The sequence below is a fragment of the Gorilla gorilla genome, chromosome 10 (assembly GCF_029281585.2).
Source record: "Gorilla gorilla gorilla isolate KB3781 chromosome 10, NHGRI_mGorGor1-v2.1_pri, whole genome shotgun sequence".
Classification (NCBI taxonomy): domain Eukaryota; kingdom Metazoa; phylum Chordata; class Mammalia; order Primates; family Hominidae; genus Gorilla; species Gorilla gorilla.
Window position 1 is genome coordinate 109,831,215 of NC_073234.2, and position 19,965 is coordinate 109,851,179.

At 38.5% G+C, this 19,965-nt stretch overlaps 2 protein-coding genes across 11 annotated transcripts in view; both read right to left on the reverse strand.

The window, feature by feature from the left end:
• CEP83 (centrosomal protein 83) overlaps positions 1-19,965 on the reverse strand; it is a 164,573-nt gene that overhangs the window by 114,076 nt on the left and 30,532 nt on the right. For 9 of the 10 annotated variants that reach the window (XM_063694216.1, XM_019039097.2, XM_019039093.2 and 6 more), the window contains one exon: positions 47-320. In XM_063694216.1, coding sequence (XP_063550286.1) covers positions 47-219 — 173 coding nt within the window. In that variant the 5' untranslated portion in view covers positions 220-320. The remainder of the gene's footprint in view (positions 1-46; positions 321-19,965) is intronic. The other variant, XM_063694217.1, reaches the window with a different exon arrangement.
• LOC101144910 (RNA-binding motif, single-stranded-interacting protein 2-like) lies at positions 11,214-12,930 on the reverse strand. Its single transcript, XM_055357418.2, is given in 2 exon segments — positions 11,214-11,878; positions 11,881-12,930. Coding segments are annotated over 2 exon segments (1,218 nt in total). The 5' UTR covers positions 12,701-12,930; the 3' UTR covers positions 11,214-11,480.

Here is a 19,965-nt window from a genome sequence, read left to right on the forward strand (position 1 = left end):
ATAACTTTTTAAAACCAAACCCCACTTCTAGATTTAAGTAATTTACCTTGTGTGTTCAGCCTTCAGTGTCTGATAATTAGCTTTATGATGCTCACATCGTAACCTTTCATCAATTAACATTTTCTGGAACTCCGACTGAGAACCTGTCAATCCACTGTCTCCACCAGGAGGAAAATTATTGGGAAAAGTGTCCATATCGGTAAATGTGCTGACAACCATGTAAAAATAAGTTTTGGCTTTCTTACTGTTTTAGTTTTCTTTCCAAGGGTATTTCCCACTCCTTTCTTGCTAAGGCAGAATCTCAGGAGGCCGAATTATACCTGCACAGAGAAATAAACATAATTACATAATTTGTGATCAGTAAACGTAAGCTTCCTTTAATGTTACATATTCTTATCACTTTTATTATTCTCTTTCTTTTTTCTTTTTTTTTTTTTTTGAGAGGAGTCTGCTCTGTTGCCCAGGCTGGAGTGCAATGGTGCGATCTCGGCTCACTGCAACCTCCACTCCCAGGTTCAAGCAATTCTCCTGCCTCAGCTTCCTGAATAGCTGGGATTACAGGCGCCTGCCACCATACCCGGCTGATTTTTTTTTTTTTTTTTTTTTTTTTTTTTGAGACGGAGTCTCGCTCATTCACCCAGGCTGGAGTACAGTGGCGCTATCTCAACTCACTGCAACCTCCGCCTCCCGGGTTCACACCATTCTCCTGCCTCAGCCTCCTGAGTAGCTGGGACTACAGGCGCCCACCACCACGCCCGGCTAATTTTTTGTATTTTTAGTAGAGACAGGGTTTCACCATGTCTCTACTAAGCTGGTCTCGAACTCCTGACATCAGGCATTCTGCCTGCCTCGGCCTCCCAAAGTGCTGGGATTACAGGTGTGAGCCACCACGCCCAGCCTCTCCTTATCATTTTTATTACAAAGCCCAATTCTCAGATTTTAATTTGTTCATAAAACAAAACGCAAATATAAAGCTGAATCACACCTTGAACAATTTTCTTTACCTCCATGCAGCTTCTATGACCATCAAAATCACATCTTCAAGTATTAACTTAGCTCCACTAAAAGCACAGACTTTCCCAGTTTAGGTAGTCTTAAATTGATAAACCAGAGTCATGTTTCCTGAAGCTACCACAGTATGCTTCAAGTATAGATCCTGGTACAAAATCCATACTCCCAAATCAGAGGAAAAGCTATTTGGAACTTGGTAACTGGCTAGGGAGAATCAAGGTCTTCAAAAGGTGACCTTCACCAAGTAACTATGCCTATGATTAATGCTTTGAAGGGTCTTTTACTTGACACAAGGCAAGCTGCACCCAGACTGCAGATTCACATGAGAAATTAGTCAACACATAAATATTGATCAACTCCTATGTGTTATACACTGTGTTAAGAAAACTAAATCTCACCTATCTCCAAAAGCACTGACTCAGTATTACAAACGTCACTGTTTATTTCATCTAGAAATAAAAAATGATGTTTCAAAGTGTTCTTATAACTAAGAACAAAAATTTTAATTAAAATAGGTGTCTCCTTTAATTTCTTTCTCTAGTCCCATAATACATATAAACACACACACACACACACACACACACACACACACACACACACACATACATACATATTTTTTTCCTGATATAATCTTCCTTAGTCATGGGTTATTACAAATCACTTCTTATAACAAAAAAAAATCTTTGTCCTATGCAAACCAACCATTAAATTATTCAGCCTTGCTTGAATTATACCATCTCTGATAAATTAGTGTGATATCTACATATTACTTAAGACAATCTTTAAACTATAATTGCAGTTGTTTTGGTTTCCTCTGAAATTATATTTTAATACAGAGGGAAAAGTCCCTCAAGAACACTATACTCCTTACTCTTAGGTTTAACACGCACTGGGAGTCAATCTTTGTAAATACAGAATGCGCTATCTGTAGCAGCTACCACAAAATTATCCTGCCAAAAGTATACATTTGCCAAGGAATTAATGAATTGCATCATAAAACTGGCATTCAATTTTTACTCTACTGTGGGTAAAATGCTATCAAATAGAATCTCATGCTCCAAAGAAATCTTTCATGAAAGGAAGAGTCAACTGATGTGGCAAACTTCATTGCTGTCTCATTTTAAGAAACTGCTACAGCCATCCCAACCTTCAGCAACCATCTAAATAGTTAGCAGCCATCAGCAGAAAGGCCAGACCCTTCACCTGCTAATAGATGATTACTTACTGAAGGCTCAGGTGATCAACAGCATTTTTTAGCAACAAAGTACTTTCCAATTAAGGTATCTACATTTTTAAGACATAATTATATTGTAAACTTAACAGACTACAGTATAGTGTAAACATAACTTTTCCATGCACTGAGAAACCAGAAAATTCTTGTGACTTGCTTTATTGTAGTAGCAATCCAAATAAGTTAAAATAAGGAAACACTAATTCCTAAATGTAAGTTTAGATTTACTCTAGACTTCTAAAGCTTTATAGGAAGAAAAAATATTTGGGAGTTAATAAATATGTTTGGTTCCACATTAAAAATTATTCTATGGAAAAAATACATTTTTAAAGATTATAAAATGTGTCTTTATAAAATGTTGATATGTGACAGCTCAAAATTGCTTACTTCCTAGGTTTTCACTAAAAGTTAAGATTACTAAGATTTAACTAAAAATTAAGATTACTAAGAGTTAAAATTCTAGTTAATACATAGAATTCTGTATGCAAAGAGTACAAGAAAAAAACAAAATTTGTTTTTGGTGAAAAAAGTGTTTTAAATGGCATAAAAATGTGTTTTTATTTAAAAAGTAATTTGTCTAATTCAGAAGTTATTGAAAGATTATTTCAAAATATGAATTTGGAAAAACATGAAAACAAGGCAGAAAGGAACAAGTGAAAAACAGACACAAAAAACTATGAGAATGTATTTTTGGTAAGAAAAGAGAATGACAGTAATTTTTGTATAAAACAATCTTACGTGGTTGAAATGACAGAAAAAAAGGGAAGTAAATTTTTGTTCTGAGGTAAAATGATTGTTTCAGTATAAACAAGAGAAATATAAGACAAAACTAAAGGATTGAGCAAGCTGTAGAAGGTCTGGGCAAATTATGAAAGGTTTGTGAGAGATGAATCTTACGAAAGAAATTTTATTTGTGAACAAATTGGCTAAAATGAAAAGTAAATTGTTTATAGGTTTGTCTTAAAATTGAGTCCTCATATCAAAAGTACACTGATACAACACTAAAATTTGATCTTCTCTTTTAAAACAAGATTTTCTTATTGATTGCTCTCAATGAAAAAATAATAAAAGTAGATTTTTAAAGGCAAAAAACCCCCACTATTTAAAATGGAGAGAAATTAATAATGATAAAGGTTAAATACACCAGAAAGATGTGACAATTTTAAATTTACATGCACTTACTATGGCCACTAAATATGTAAGGCAGAAGTTGTCAAACCTATAAGGAGAAATAGACAAATTCACAATGATGGGAGGAGAATTTCACCACTATTCTTGGTAACTAATGGGACAAGAAGCTTTAAAAAAATAATCAGTAAGAACACAGATAATTTAAACAACACAATTAACCATGCTGACCTAACTGACATATGGAAGACTATACCCTGTAAGTACAGAATACACACTCCTCACAAGTATACACATAACATTTATAAATGTTGACCACATGCCAGGTATTTTAAAAAAATTTCAAACATTTTAAAAGACCAAGATCATACAAGATACCTTCTCTGACCACAATGCTATTAAACTAAACTCAATACAAAAAATAACCAGAAAAGCCACATATGCTTACAAAGTAAGAAATACATTTCTAAATAACTTATGAATCAAAGAAAAGGTCAAAATAGAAATTAGAAAATATGTAGTACTAAATGAAAATTGATACTCCATTTTAAAACTTATGGAATAAAGGTTTCTACTTTGAGGAAGATGGAACAGATATACATTTTCCTTTTATACTCATTAATATAACTAAGAGTCCTGGATTTACGTATATGACAAACATAAGACTCTGAATAATGGAGACTAGAAGGCTGACTAGCTATGGACCTGAGAATGTAAGGACAAATACAGTGGTGAGTTTAGTTCCCTGGGTTTTCTTTTTCATATATCTCAGACACAGAGCTGAAGACACTGGCAACCAGGAAACACCAATTAATTCAGACAAATAAGTCTTGAACAAAAAAGCTTACTCTCTAGCCAAAGGAACAAAAAAGAGGGAGCCTAGCAAGATAATATGTAGAAAATTACAATCTACTCTATCCAAATACCATACACACACACACACACACACACACAAAAACTGTAGTTCCACCTCCATCCACACAAGCAAAGATCAGGTGGAAGCCAAGCTAGGCTGTAATAAAATACCCTAATACTGGGCCAAGATGGTGCACAAGAAGGCTAACCAGAAAACAGAAACTTCCATTGCTTCCTGAACCGTCATAAAGCTCAATGATCCTGCAATGTCAGAGGAGACCACATGGAAAACCTAAACTTTCACCCCCCACCAACAGTAACAAAGAGGACCTCCCTCACCCCACTGAAATGCTGGCACAGAAGAACTAGTGGAGACTTATGACAGGCAGAACCACCAATAGTAATGAGGCTACCCTCTCCAGGGTATCAGGGAAGATCACATGGGGAGCCAGAACTACAGCTACCTGGCAATAACAAAGACCCCTCCCGCAACCCCCCTCCCAAAAAAAAACTAAGGTGTCAACAGAGGCCAACTTAGAAACCTCGACTTGCTAGGCACTATGGCTTGTGACTGCAAATCCCAGCCACTCAGAAAGTGAGGTGGGAGGATTGGTTGAGACCAGGAGTTCGAGACCAGCCTGGGCAACACAGTGAGACCCTGTCTCAAAAACAAACAAAAAAAAGTCATTAGCTAGGCATGGTGGCATGTGCCTATATGCCCAGGTACTTGGGAGGCTAAGGTAGGAGGATTGCTTAAGCCCAGTTCAAGGCTGCAGTGAGGTATGATTATGTCACCACACTCTAGCCCAGGTAACAAAGCAAGATTCCCACCTCTTAAAAAAAAACAAAAACACAAACAAAAAAACCTTGTACTTCCATCCCCACCTGGCAAAAACAAGGTAGTATGCCCTCTTTCCTCTACCAGAAAAGTGTCAGAAAAAGCCAGCTAAAACAAAAGGTTTAGATAGAATCTACAATATTATAATATCCCAAATGTCCAAGTTTCGATAGAGAACCACTGGTCGGACAGGCACAGTGGCTTACACCTGTAATCCCAGCACTTTGGGAGGCCGAGGCAGGTGGATCACCTGAGGTCAGGAGTTCGAGACCAGCCTGGCCAACATGGCAAAACCCCATCTCTACTAAAAATACAAAAATTAGCAGGGTGTGGTGGTGCACGCCTGTCATCTCAGCTACTCAGGAGGCTGAGGCAGGAGAACGCTAGAACCCAGGAGGCAGAGGTTGCAGTGAGCTGTGATCACACCACAGCACTCCCGCCTGGGCGACAGAGGAAGACTCCATCTCAAAAATAAATAAATACATACATACATACGTAAAAAAAAGAAATCCACTGATCATATCAAGAATGAAGATTTCAAACTGAATGAAAAAAGATAACAAGCCAACACTATGATGACAGAGATGTTATGGTTATCTGACAAAGACTTTAAAGCACTGATGATAAAAATGCTTAAACAAACAATGACAAACAAGCTTGAAATAAATGAAAAGAGGGTCACAGCAAAGAAATACAAGTCTCAGAAAAGAAGGTAAAAAGAAGAACCAAGTGGAAATTTTAAAACTGAAAAATACGGCTAAGCCTGGTGGCTCATGCCTGTAATCCCAGCACTTTGGGAGGCTGAGGCAGGTGGGTCACTTGAGGCCAGGAGTTCGAGATCAGCCTGGCCAACATGGTGAAACCCTGTCTCTACTAAAAATACAAAAATTAGCCAGGTGATGTGGCATGCGCCTGTAGTCCAGCTACTCAGGAGGCTGAGGCAGGAGAACTGCTTGAATCCGGGAGGCAGAGGCTGCAGTGAGCCAAGATTGTGTCACTGCACTCCAGCCTGGGCGACAGACCGAGACTCTGTCTTTAAAAAGAAAAGAAAAAAATACAATGACCAAAATAAAAATATTAGATGAGCTCATCAGCAGAAAGAGAGAGGAAGAGGAAAAGAATTAATGCACTGGGAAGATACAACTACAAAAATTACTCGGCTGAACAATAGACAGAAAATAGACATACAAAATAAATAAGCAGCTCAGGGACTGTCAGAACTAACATAAAATACCTACCATTCCTGTATGATTCCATTTATATGAAATATCCAGAATAGATAAATACATAGAAGGTAGACTGATGATTTCCAGGGACTAAGGGAATGGGGAAATGGGAGTTGACTGCTTAATGGGTACAAGGTTTTCTTTGATGTGGTAAAATGTTTTGGAACTAGATAATGGTGGTTGTTACGCAATGTTGTGAATGTAATAAATGCCACTAAATTATATACTTTAAAATAGTTAATGTTATGCTATATTAATTTCACCTCAATAAAAAAAGAGAAAAATAAACCTAGCAAACTAGAAACTTAAAAGTGCATCAATCTCATCAAAGGTGTATATAAAAAGAGTATGTTAAAACACCATACCTGACTTTAAAATCTTAAAACATCTTTTTCTGAGAATGTGATCAAAACAAGAAAGTCCATTATTGCCACTTTTATTCAATATTGTATTGAAGAACTAGAACAAAACAAAGGAATAGAAGGTATAAAAACTAAAAAAAAGAAAAATCTTTATATATACATGTTCTGATTGTGTATGTAGAAAATCTAAACAAATTTACAGAAAAATAATTAGAAAAAGCAAGTTAGCAAGATTGGCAGATAGAGCAATATACAAAAATTAATTGCATTCCATATGCCAGCAACAAAATATTTTTTGTTTTTTTCAATAGTGATATTCTTTAACAACAATGTATGTTTAAAGACATTCTTAATAACATAAAAAATATCAAAAACCTAGGTAAAAAGATGTGCAAACTATTTATTATAGGAAAACTGTGGCTAGCTACTGAAATAAACTAAAAAAGACCTAATAGAGATATGGACTAGGTGTATGGATTAGAAAACATTCTAAAGAGACAAATTCTCCCCAATCTACAGATGATGTGATATCAATTAATATCCAAATGAGTGTGTCTCTATGTGTGAGAAACTTAACATGCTGATTCAAAAATGTATGTGGAAATACAAAAGACAGGCCAACAACAGTGGAAATGATTTTAAAGAAAAAAATGAGAAGACTTTACTATATATCAATACTTACTACAAATATACAGTAATTAAGATGGTATAGTATGCCATTGGCTTAATTATAGACAAAGAGACCAATAAAACAGGATACAGCCCATAAACTGACCTACCCATATAAGATAATTTAGAACAAAGGTGGTTTTGCTGAACCGTAAGGAGAAGAGAGTCTTCAATAAAGGCCACTGGGACAACTAGATAACCTTGTAGAAAAAAAGAAACTTGCGCCTTTCTTTTTATTACACACTAAAATTAATTCTAGTTGGACTGAAGATCTAAATGTGAAAAGCAGAAGCACAAAGTTGCCACAATATAGGAAAAAATATTCAGTAACTCAAGGCAGGAAAAATAGTACGTCTAAAATCTAAAAGGTGATTCCCAGATAAATAATGAGACCGAGCACCTTTTCTTTGTTTACTGGCCATTTAGGTATCCTCTTTTATAAAATATCCATTTGCATCTTTTGCCCAATTTTTTCTATTGAATTATCTTTTTAATTACTAATTTGTAAAAATTATTCATAATATTTAAATCTCAATGAGAAAACCAAAAAGACTGACGATAAGTCTGGAGAGGAGAGGAAGCAAAGGTTGTAGTGTAAACTGGCATATTCACTTTGGAAAAAAAACTAGCATTATCTACTAAGGTTAAAAAAAAAACATATAGTATGACTCAGTAATTCCTCTCCTGGGCATATATCCACTTGAAATGTGGTATACACAGGTCCACAAAAAGATTTATATGATACTGTTCATAGCAGTATTATTCCTAACAACTGAAACCTAGAAACAAATCCAATGACCATCAACAGTTGAAGAAACGAATAGTGGTATAATGGAACTAGCACTATACTGCAATAAAAATAAGCTATAGATCAAGTTTGTCCAACCTGTAGCCCATGGGCCACATACAGCCTATGATGGCTTTGAATGCAGCCCGATACAAATTCATAAACTTTCTTAAAACCTTATGAGAGTTTGTTTTGCATGGTTTTTTTTGTTTTGTTTTGTTTTTTAGTTCATCAGCTTTCGTTACTGTTAGTGTATTTTATGTGTGGCCCAAAATAATTCTTCTTCCAGTGTGGCCCAGGGAAGCCGAAAGACTGGACACCCCTGCTATAGATACTCCATATACATAGGGTGAATATTACAGACATATTGTCCAGAAGAAGCCAAACATAAAAGAATATACACTAAATTATTACAAATAGATTATTACAAATATATAAAGTTTAAAAATTAAATACAAGCACTATAGTATATAGGGGATACATGCTTAGGTATAAGCATGTATAAAGAAAGGAACTATATTATCATTAAAGTCAGCAAAATATTACTTGATGAGGCTAGTAACGTTCTACTTCTTGATTTTTGTGGATATATGGAGGTTTGCCTTGTAACTTGCTTTGTAAATCACTCAGCTGTACATTGTTGTGTACTTTTCTATATGTATATTATAATTCATAATTTTTTTTGAGACATTCTCATTCTGTCATCCACGCTGGAGTGCAATGGCATGATCACAGCTTACTGCACCATCAATCTCCCAAGCTCAAGTCACCTCAGTCTCCCAAGTAGCTGGGACTACAGCCACATGTCATTAGGCCTGGCTTTTTAAAATTTTTAAATTTATTTTAATTTTTATTTTTATTTTGTAGAGACAAGGTCCCACTATGTTGCCCAGGCTTGGCTTGAACTCCCACACTGGAGCCATCCTCCCACCTTGACCTGCTAAAATGTTAGGATTACAGGAATGAGCCACTGCAACCAACCTTATAATCCACAATTTTTTAAAAAGGGACTTGGAAGGGAGAGTGATTCAAAAATTGGGCTCAGCATCATGTCAAGGACTGTAGTCCTTTTCGTTTTTCTTCCAACAAATCCTGTTGGCTTAATTCTCCTCATGGTTGTGAGGCTACCACATGGATATGTAATATTCATTTTTAAAAAATTTATTCTACTATTTCTCTTTTATTCATATGCTTGTTTATAGTCCTTTAAGTAAAATTTACATATAATGAAATGCACAAATATTATCTCCATGCATCACTTAACAAGGATATGCTCTGATAAACTCATTGTTAAGTGATTTCATTGTTGTGTGAACATCAAAGAATGTATGGTACTTACACAAACCTAGATGATTATCGCCTATTATACACCTAAGATATATGGTATATAGCCTATTGCTTGTAGGCTACAAACCTGTACAACATGTTACTGTACTAAATATTGGAGGCAACTGTACAAAATGAAGTACAGGTTCCTCTTCAAAGGGACTTTCCTTCCAGTCTAATTGAGAATAAATAGTAGCCTCTCTTAGAAGCAAAATTTACTCAAAGACCTGTGGTAATATTCTTAAATATCTGCTAGCCATAATAAAGAAACCAATATACTTTGTGTTCTTAGCCCCCACCTTTTGGCCTAGATATTTGCCCTGGCATGCCTATATAGGCCCAAGCAAGCATTAGGTTATAGCCTGTTTCTCTTCCTTATGTGGAGGTGTTTTGGCCTTTCTCAGTATTCCACAAGTTACTTCCTCCTTTCCTTTGTTCTCCCCTACCTTTACCTCTTTTGGGAGGTTCTAAGTTGCTAGCCAATCAGGACAAGAACAGAATGTGAAGTCCCGTTCCAGCCAATGGCAACTGGACACAGCCATAGCGTGGACGCGTTAGATTATAAATGACCCTGTCTCCTTTGTTTGTGTGTGCTCTCATGGCAAGACTGCTAGTGAGTGGCACCCTTTCTGCAGAAAGTAAATTAGCCTTGCTGAGAAATCCTTTATCTTAGTGTTGATTTCCGCGACACTGAATACCCATTTCCAACAGCAACTGTAACACAAATCACTAGGCAATAGAAATTTTTTAGCTCCATTATAATCTTATGGTACCACTGTTGTGTATGTGGTTATATGCAGCACATGAATGTACACAATTTCATGAGTTCACAAAAGGAAGAATTCAAGAAAGCCTCAATTTCATCAAGATATAAAACAGTCCCATCACTCCAGAAAGTTCCTTCATACTCCTTCCCCATCACCCCACCCACAAGAGGCAACCACTTTTGTGGTTATTCTCACCATAGCTCCACCTGATCCAGAACATATTAAAGTGAAATCACACAGTACGTACTCTCATGTATTTGCCTTGTTTCACCCAAATAGCTGTGAGATTCACCTATGTTTTTGTGTATCTCAGTAGTCTGTTCCTTTCTAAGGCTGAATAGCATTTCATCATTTAAATATACCACATATTGTTTATCCATTCTCCTGCTGATGCGCATTTGGTTGTTTCTGGTTACAAAGAATATAGCTGCTATGAATATTCTCGTACAAGACTTTCTGTGGACACATTTTCAGTTTGGGGGTGGGTGGTGGTAAACATTTAAGAGTGGAATTGCTGGGTCATGGAGCAGGTTTATATTTAACTTTGTGTAAGAAACTGCCAAATCTTCTTCCAACGTGGTTGTACCATTTTCTATTCCAACCAAAAACATATGAGAATTTTTCTTTTTTTTTCTGAGATGGAGTTTCACTCTTGTTGCCCAGGCTGGAGTGCAATGGCGCAATCTCAGTTCATCACAGCCTCTGCCTCCTAGGTTCAAGTGATTCTCCTGCCTCCACCTCCCAAGTAGCTGGGATTACAGGCATGTGCCAGCACACCCGGCTGATTTTGTATTTTTAGTAGAGATGGGGTTTCTCCATGTTGGTCAGGCTGGTCTTGAATTCCCGACATCAAGTGATCTGCCCATCTCAGCCTCCCAAAGTACTGGGATTACAGGTGTGAGCCACCATGCCCAGCCAACATATTGAGAATTCTGTTTGCTCCACATTTTTCCCAATACCTTGTAGCTGCACCAGACCAATCTGGTTCAACTTTTTTTTTTTTTTTTTTTTGCAAATGAAAAAAAGTTTTTTTGATCTCCTTGAATGTAGCACACAAAAAAAGTGATGGTTCCCCCAGGCTCCATCAGCAATAGTAAAGGGCAGGAACGTAGAGATTTCTTTTTCCAGGCCCAGGCCTGTGAAAAACGATGGCTAAGTGTTAGTCCTTAGCAGGGCTGACGGATGGTCTCCATTCCTGGTTAACCCTCTGGAATCTGGGAGCATGAGTATCTCCAAGAATTCATTTCTATTCAGTAAAGATGGGGAGGGGAATCCCACTGTTACTTGTTGAACTGGAAAGAATAGACCCCATGCTCTGAGGGTGCGTCCACTGCCACTTGGTTCTGTTGGCCGCTGCTCTCCTCGACTGAAACACTGGAAGAAGGCACAGGGGTGTACTGGGAGATGTAAGCTCCTTGCATAGCTGCAGCCGTCGGCATATACGTGCCTGTGCTGCTGAGGCAGAGATGGCCCAGTTGCTGGGTAAGGGGTCCCATCATGGAGGCAGGCTGGAGAGAAATGGGATGGTCCATCCCTGGTGTCAGAACTGAACCTGAAGGCTGCATGAGTTATGAATGGTGGTGCATCCAGGATGGGTTAGGTACTTGTAGAGGAGATGTCTGAGTCACTCTCTGATATGAAGACACAGGAGAGGAAAGGTATGGGGAGAGTGCAGACTAAGCATCCTGTTGGGGGTGATGTTATAAGGGGCTGGGTAAAACCCATTCTGAAGAGCTGTGGTGGGGTCATAGGTCAAGGCCATGACGCCCATGTCTCCATTCCTTGGCCAAGCCCGTCCATTTTGCACAAATTTTCCTTGGTTCTGTCGTTTCTTTGGCCCGCCATCAGCAAATCTGCAAAGCAAGGGATCGGATGGGGCTGGTACTCCAGGGGGTGTCTTAATATATTTTCCATTAAAGTGGGTGATGATGGCTTCACACTTCTCTGTGGACTCCATCCTTGCAAGGCCAACACCTCTGCTGGTCCCACTGGTATCTCGAAGGATACGGGTGGAGATAACCTGGCCAAAGGGCTTCAGCATCCCCTCCAGTTCCTGCTCATCCATTGACAGTGGGAGGTTTGAGATGTATAAATTTGTGGGGTCCTGTTCCTGTTGCTTTGCCATCTGTGCCTGTACACCGCTGGCCTTCAGTGCTGTTACAGCTTTCTGTGCTGCTGAAGGGCTGTCAAAATCTACAAAGCCATAGCCTTTACATTTGTTTGTGGTTTTGTCCAGTATGGCCTTAGTGGAAACAATCTTGCCAAATGGCTGACACAGCTGGACAAGATCTTGGTCAGTAGTGCCTGGTTGCAATCCTCGGATGTATAGGTTGGTTTTGCTCAGCTGGTCATTTCCATTGCTTCCACTACTGCTGTTAGGTGTACTGTTGCTTGGGCTAGGTGGTGCCATCTGCTGAGCCAATGACACATATGGCTTCTTGTTGTTTCTATTGTAGCCAAAAGTCGAAATCCCGGGCCTGGAAGTCACGGATAGCAGCATTTTCTCTTTAATGTTAGGGAACGAGTGAGAGAGAGAGAGAGAGAAAGGGAGGGGGTAAGAAAGACGGGGAGGGAGAGAGGAGGGGAGCGAGGGAAAGGGGGAGAGGGAGGGAGGAAAAAAGGGAGGGGGAGGAGAAAGGAGGAGAAAAAGGAGCAGGAGGAGAGAGATGAAAGGGGGCTGCCTCTGGTTCAACTTTTATGTAATAAATTGTGAGTTATTTTTCAGCTCCCATGGACCCTCAGCTCACATAACCTGAGCATGCTCAGATGAGCCAAGACTGCAATCTCAGGAGGAACCTAAGTGCTTGGACCAAGAAATGGGGACTGAATTAAGAAGCAGACATTGCATGGCAGGATCCAGGATCCAATCAGATCAAGCTCTGGCATCATCCCATGGAGGGATCCAGTCAGATCATGCCTCCAGTACCACCTCATTGCAAGATCCAATCAGATCATGACTTGTTATCCTACACTTATAAAACCTGACTCAGGCCCCTGCTTTAGGAACTATCCCCATGTTCTCCTTACTTGTTGCAAGTAATAAAATCCTCATGCTAAATCCTCTTTGGTTGTGAGCACTGAGTTGATGATACCTGCCAAGCAACCAAACCCACCTGTCATGTGGGTAATAATGTGATGTTGTGAGTCCCTTTAATTGTAGCCCTTCTAGGAGGCATAAAGTGGTATCTCCTTATGATTTTAATTTACATTTTCCTGAAGCACTTTTTCATGTATTTAATGGCTGTTCACAGACCGTCTTAATCTATGAAAAGATTTTTGCTTTAAGAACCATCACAGCAAAGAATATTTACGCTGTAGCTGGCAAAATGGGAGATTTTAATAGCTAATGTGTATATAAGAAATGAAAACAGGCCAGTGCGGTGGCTCACGCCTGTAATCCCAGCACTTTGGGAGGCCAAGGTGGCGAGGTCAGGAGATTGAGACCGCCCTGGCTAACACGGTGAAACCCCATCTCTACTAAAAATACAAAAAAAATTAGCTGGGCATGGTGACAGGCGCCTGTAGTCCCAGCTACTCGGGAGGCTGAGGCAGGAGAATGGCGTGAACCTGGGAGGCAGAGCTTGCAGTGAGCCAAGATCACACCACTGCACTCCAGCCTCGGTGACAGAGCAAAACTCCGTCTCAAAAAAAAAAAAAAAAAGAAATGAAAACAAATCTAAAATTTGTCTCATTGCACTAATTACCACTTAGCTTCCTGAGCACATACTGCTGTTTTCTACTGCCATGGCTTTGTAAAAGCTAATTTCCTTGCTCAGAAGGCTTTTTCCATCTCTCTGTATTCTGATCTAGTGAATTCCTATTCAGCCTTCAAAACCCAGCTCAGGAATGCATTACTTCCTCCATGAAGTAAAGACCCTCCCAAACATATATAGTTCATTATTCTGTGTTTTATCTTGCATTTTAGTATATACAACACATGGAATGTAACTTTGTCCATGACAAGAAACATGTCTTACTCATGTTCATAACCCCAGCACCTAAAAAACCACAGGCACATATTAAGAGCTCAAAAATAACAAATGAACAAATAATGTGCTCACCATTCTAATGCTACTTTAGCCTCGATTCACTTTTCTCCTCCAAATTCAGAAAGTCTTCCAAACAATAGTGGGCTGAATGCTAGCCCCTCAAAATATGTCATTTCCTAATCTCTGGATGCTATGAATATTACTTTATATTCTTTTAAAAAAAGGGTGGGGTGATTAAATTAAGGATCTTAAGAGAAGAGGCTTATGCTGGATTATATAAGTGGACCCAAAACAATCACATGTATCCTTCTAAGAGAGAAGGAGAGGGAGTTTGAGACTGAAGAGGAAGAGGCAATGTGACCACGGAGACAGAGACTCGAAAGATGTAGCCATAAGCCAAGGAAAACCTACAGCCACAAAAAGCTGGAAAAGGCAAGGAAAAGATTCTAACCCAGAGCCTTCAGAGGGAACGTGGCTTGGCCAACAACTTGATTTCTGACTTCTAATCTCTAAAATGTTGAAAGAATAATTTTTTTGTTGTTTTGAGACACCTATTATATGGTAATTTGTAACAGCAGCCACAAGTAACTAATACAATGGCTTTCTCTTGTATTAATATTTACTTATAATAAGGTTTATCAAACTCAAAATTTCTAACACAATTTTAAATTCCTACCATGGTTAGACTTCTTTGATTTCAATCAGTCAATACACAGCTATCAATTATCTGCAAGACACTTACACATACATTATAGATGCTTGAAATACACAATAAAACGTCTCCTACTGTGCAGTTTACTAAATACAGAAATTCATATTGAAAATTTTTTAAAGTAAAGTACAAAGTTCAAACAGTAATAAGCGAAAAAAAGTGAAACATTATCTCGATCGGCCTGTTAATCAGTGAGCACTTGTTGGGCTAGTCTCAGTGAAAGGCAGTTTTTAAAAGACTAGTACAACCTTTTTCCAAATTCTTCATCTTCTCTTTGCAACCATTACAAATACATAATCGCATCCACGTGTCCTTCCTACCACTTCTTTTGACTAGTCCCAGCTTTACAGACCTCCATATGACATTTTATTTTGCATAGGCACTGTATTTTTTAAGCAGTGAGTAGTACAATGTCTGCCCCAAAGTATGGTAATTCAAAATATTCAAAAAAGCACAGCTGCTGATGCTCATGGAAAGCTTCCAAAACACATTCCATTAAAAGCACATGCTATGCCTTTGAATATTTCAAAACAATGTTTTAAATACCACATGCCCTCAAAGTGAATGATGTTTTTTAAAAAACAACATTAAAAGTCTAGGGAGGACCTACACCAGGCATTTACTTTACTTATAAACAAAACATTAGAAATGAATTTCTTCAAAATCCAGAGATAATCCTGCACTAGTCACCCAAACAGCCTTTGGATAGCCATCCAGGATGTCTTGCGTACAAAAAAAAGTCACAACTTGACGCCCTGCCAGAACCTGAAGTGCAGCTGGGAGCAGACCCTTCAAAGCCCTGGTAAGGTGCCAGGCTCTGTAATTGTGATTTAGAAAGAAACAAGGGAGAGCAAGGAATGAGAAAAGGAAGAAGATATGTATTCAAGTGGTTAGCAATCAACCACCAAGCACTCTAAATTAAAATGTTATTCTATTTTTACGATTGTACTGTCTGCCTCTGCACAGCTTAATTCACACAAAAGAATCTAGAAAGTAGGACATAGTAATGACTCAACCTCAAATGCTTAGTGTAAATTACCAAAGTCTCTGAAAGTTGTGATCTGAAAGGCAAAGATGATTCTTGTCCGAATTCATTTTAACATTTCTTAATGTAAGGTCTGTTACAATAACATGGGGACTTTCCAGAAGATTTATGAGCACTTAGCACCTCTGTGTGAGTTGTATATTCTTCTTTGCTCACAGTCCCACCTTTCTTCTGAAATAGAAAAGGCTACCCATAATATGGCTGCTAATACACAATAAAGATTGTCTACTGATGCAACAGCATATCCTGAAAATTGTTTTTTAAATAAATCCTGATTTAATTTTATTTCTATGAGATTTATGCCTTAATCTGAAAAGTTAAAGAGAAATTGATACTTAAAACTGAGTTTAACTGATATTTTACTGCAGTTAACACAAACATTCTCTTCATTATTTTGAATCTGTCACAAAGCAAGTATAAAATTTTTCACAGCCAGAAAAAGGAGATAAATAAAAGCCATCCTCAAGACACACAGGTTAATGTTAAAACCATATACTTTTAAAAACTGATTAAACAACCAATATTTATTAAGTGACTGCTATACCACATTTACTGAATGGTCTACTTACAGTAAAAGGGTTTTGAGAGATATAAAAAATATACAGACCATCAAGTCAAGCACACTTCTCATGAGGAAAGAAGAGCCTGCCCATATTCAGAGTACTCCATGGATATTTTCTAAGTACCTTTAATATGCTAGACACTTTGTTGGATACAGGAATACAGAAATAAATAAAAGAAAATCCTTGTCCTCAAGGAGTTTATGATGGTCAGTGGAATATACTTGTTAACCAACAATTGCTGACTGAATAAGGATGAGAGAAAATGGACTATTTAAACTTTCTGGACTTAAAATTTTTTTACCATGTGCACATATTACCTATTCAAAGTAATATTCAGAAAGTTTTTAAATTGTAAAACATTAAGGAATTCAACAAAGAGGTGACAGGAAACACCTAAATCAAGGAAGGAGAGAGAAGTGAGGCAGCCTGCTTATCCGAGATTAGCTAAGAGCCTGGAGAGACTTCCCAGTCTGGGGAAAGGGTAAATGAGAGATGCCCAGGGGTCCACATTCCCACCATGGATACTTGCAATCCTAGCCACAGTAGAGGCCCTGGACCCTCATAGGCCCTGAAACTAACAAAGCGAACTGCATGAAGAGTGCACAACAGCATTGCTCCAGAGAGGGAGCTCACGCTGGGGCACACTAACCTCTCCACTCCCCATCCCAGTCCTGCAGCTATAGTAAGACACCATTTTGAGAACCCAGTCCCAACAGACTGCACCTTGTGCTTGGGCTTAACAGCACCTGTTTCTTCACATCCCTGGAGTCCCACTGACATACCCAGCCCACAGCTACCACCATGCCTGGTTCCTGATGCTGGGGCCAAAGTGCACACCTCTGGCTCCAATCTCAGCCACTGCTTCCAGCAGTGGAGCCACCACTCATTTTCATGTGCCCAGAGTCCCTCACCCACAGCTGCCATCACTGTGCTACCAGGACTAAGGAATAAGCAAAGCATGAGCTTCCACTGCCCAGGCTAAAGCACAAGCCAAGCATGAGCTGCCACCACCAGGACTAAAATGTGAGTGAAACACAGGCTGCACCACCAGGACTGAAACACAAGCCAAGTATGGTCTGCCACCACCAGGGCTAAAATGCAAGTGAAATGCATGTTCCTAATACTTGCCTGCATATAGCTGGTATCACTGAAAGCAACTCTGCCCTCCCCAGCAGTAGGGCTGCAGCACAGACACTGCCTCTCACAACATGAACATTGTGCTGGGGGCCTAAGGATCACCCCACCCCTTCCTAACACAGCCAGCACCTATACGCACCACTGGGGAGTCTAAAGACAAGCCCACCTGGCCTCACCCACCCCCCATGCCAGAGCACACAATCCAGAGGCCTGGAGATCACACAACTCAGCCACCACTGGCAACTAAGGACTCTTCCCAGGAACCTGAGACTGGGCTCACCCACCCAGCTACTAACATCACAGCAAGAAAATATCATACCTCCAAAGGAACACAATAATTCTCCAGCAACAAATCCCAATCAAAAATAAATTCACAAAATTCTGGAAAAAGAATTTAAAATATTGATTTTAAAGAAGCTCAGTGAGATACAAGAGAATACTGAAAAATAACATAAAGAAATCAGAAAAACAATTCCTAGAATATGAATGAGAAATTTATGAAAAAGATAGGTATCATTAAAAAAAAAGAATCAAATTCTGGAACTGAAGACTTCACTGAGTGAAATACAAAATACATTTGAAAGCTTCAACAACAGACTAGATCAAGCAGAAGAAAGAATCTCAGAACCTGAAGATAGGTCTTTCAAATAACCCAATCAGACAAAAGATAAAGAATAAAAAACAGTGAGCAAAGCCTTTGTGACATATGGGCACCACAAGGCAACTAAATATTCTCATTTTCAGAGTCTCATAAGGCAAAGAGAAAATAAAATGCATAGAAAACCTACTTAATGAAATAATAGATAAAAACTTCTGAAGTCTAGCAAGGGATTTAAACATCCAGATACAAGAGGCTCAGAGATTCCCAAATACAATGCAGAAAGGTCTTCCACAAAGCACGTTATAGTCAAACTGTCAAAAATCAAAGACAAAAAGAGAATTCCAAAAACAGCGAAATTCATTTCACCTATAACAACACATAGACTGAAAGTAAAGGGATGGAAAAAGACATTCTATGCAAACAGAAACTAAAAGAGAGCAGGAGTAGGAGTAGCTATACATATATCTGTTAAAACAGGCTTTAAGTCAAAAACAGTAAAAAGAGACAAAGGTCATGATATAATAGTAAGAGGATCAATTCAGCAAGAGGATAACAATTCTAAACATATATGCACCCAACACAAGAGCACCCAGATATACAAAGGAAACATTATTATACCCAGAAAGAAATCCACAAATAGCCATCTAGTTTTGACAAAGGCACTAAGGACATACATTTGGGAAAGAATGTCCCCTTCAATAAATGGTGCTGGGAAAACTGAATATCCATATGCAGAAGAATTAAATTGGATCCCTACCTCTCACATATACAAAAATCAACTCAAGATGGATCAAAGATGCAAACGTAAGACCCAGGACTATAAAATTACTAGAAGAAAACATAGGGAAAACACTTCAGGACACTGGTCTCAGCAAAAATAGTATGGCTAACACTTCAAAAGCACAGAAAACAAGAACAAAAATAGACAAGTGGGACTATATTAAACTAAAAAGCTTCAACACAGCAAAGGAAACAATCAACAGAGTGAAGAAAAAACCCACTGAATGGGAGAAAATATTTGCAAACCATTCACCTGACAAGGGACTAATACCTAGAATATACAAGGAAATCAAAACTTAACGGTAAAAAAAAAAAAAAGCCTCATTAAAAAGTGGGTAAAGGCCACAAACATTTCTCAAAAGAATACATACAAACGACCAATGGGTATATGAAAAAATTCTCAACATCACTAATTACCAGGGAAATGCAAATCAAAACCACAGCAACATATCATCTTATCCCAATTAGAATGGCTACTATAAAAAAATAACAACAGATGCTGGCAAGGATGTGGAGAAAAAGGGAACTCTTATATGCTGCTGGTAGGAATGTAAATTAGTACAGCTACTATGAAAAACAGCACGAAGAGTTCTCAAAAAACTAAAAATAGAACTAGTATACAATCTAGTAATCCCACAATGGGGTATTTATTCAAAGGAAAAGACATCAGCATGTCAAAGGGATACCTGGACTCAGGTTATTGCAGCACTATTCACAATAGCAAAGATACAGAATCGACATAAGTGTCCATTAATGGATTAACTTTTTCTTTTTTTTTTTTTTTGAGACGGAGTCTCGCTCTGTAGCCCAGGCTGGAGTGTAGTGGCGCGATCTCAGCTCACTGCAAGCTCTGCCTCCCAGGTTCACGCCATTCTCCTGCCTCAGCCTCCTGAGTAGCTGGGACTACAGGCGCCCACCACCACGCCCAGCTAAATTTT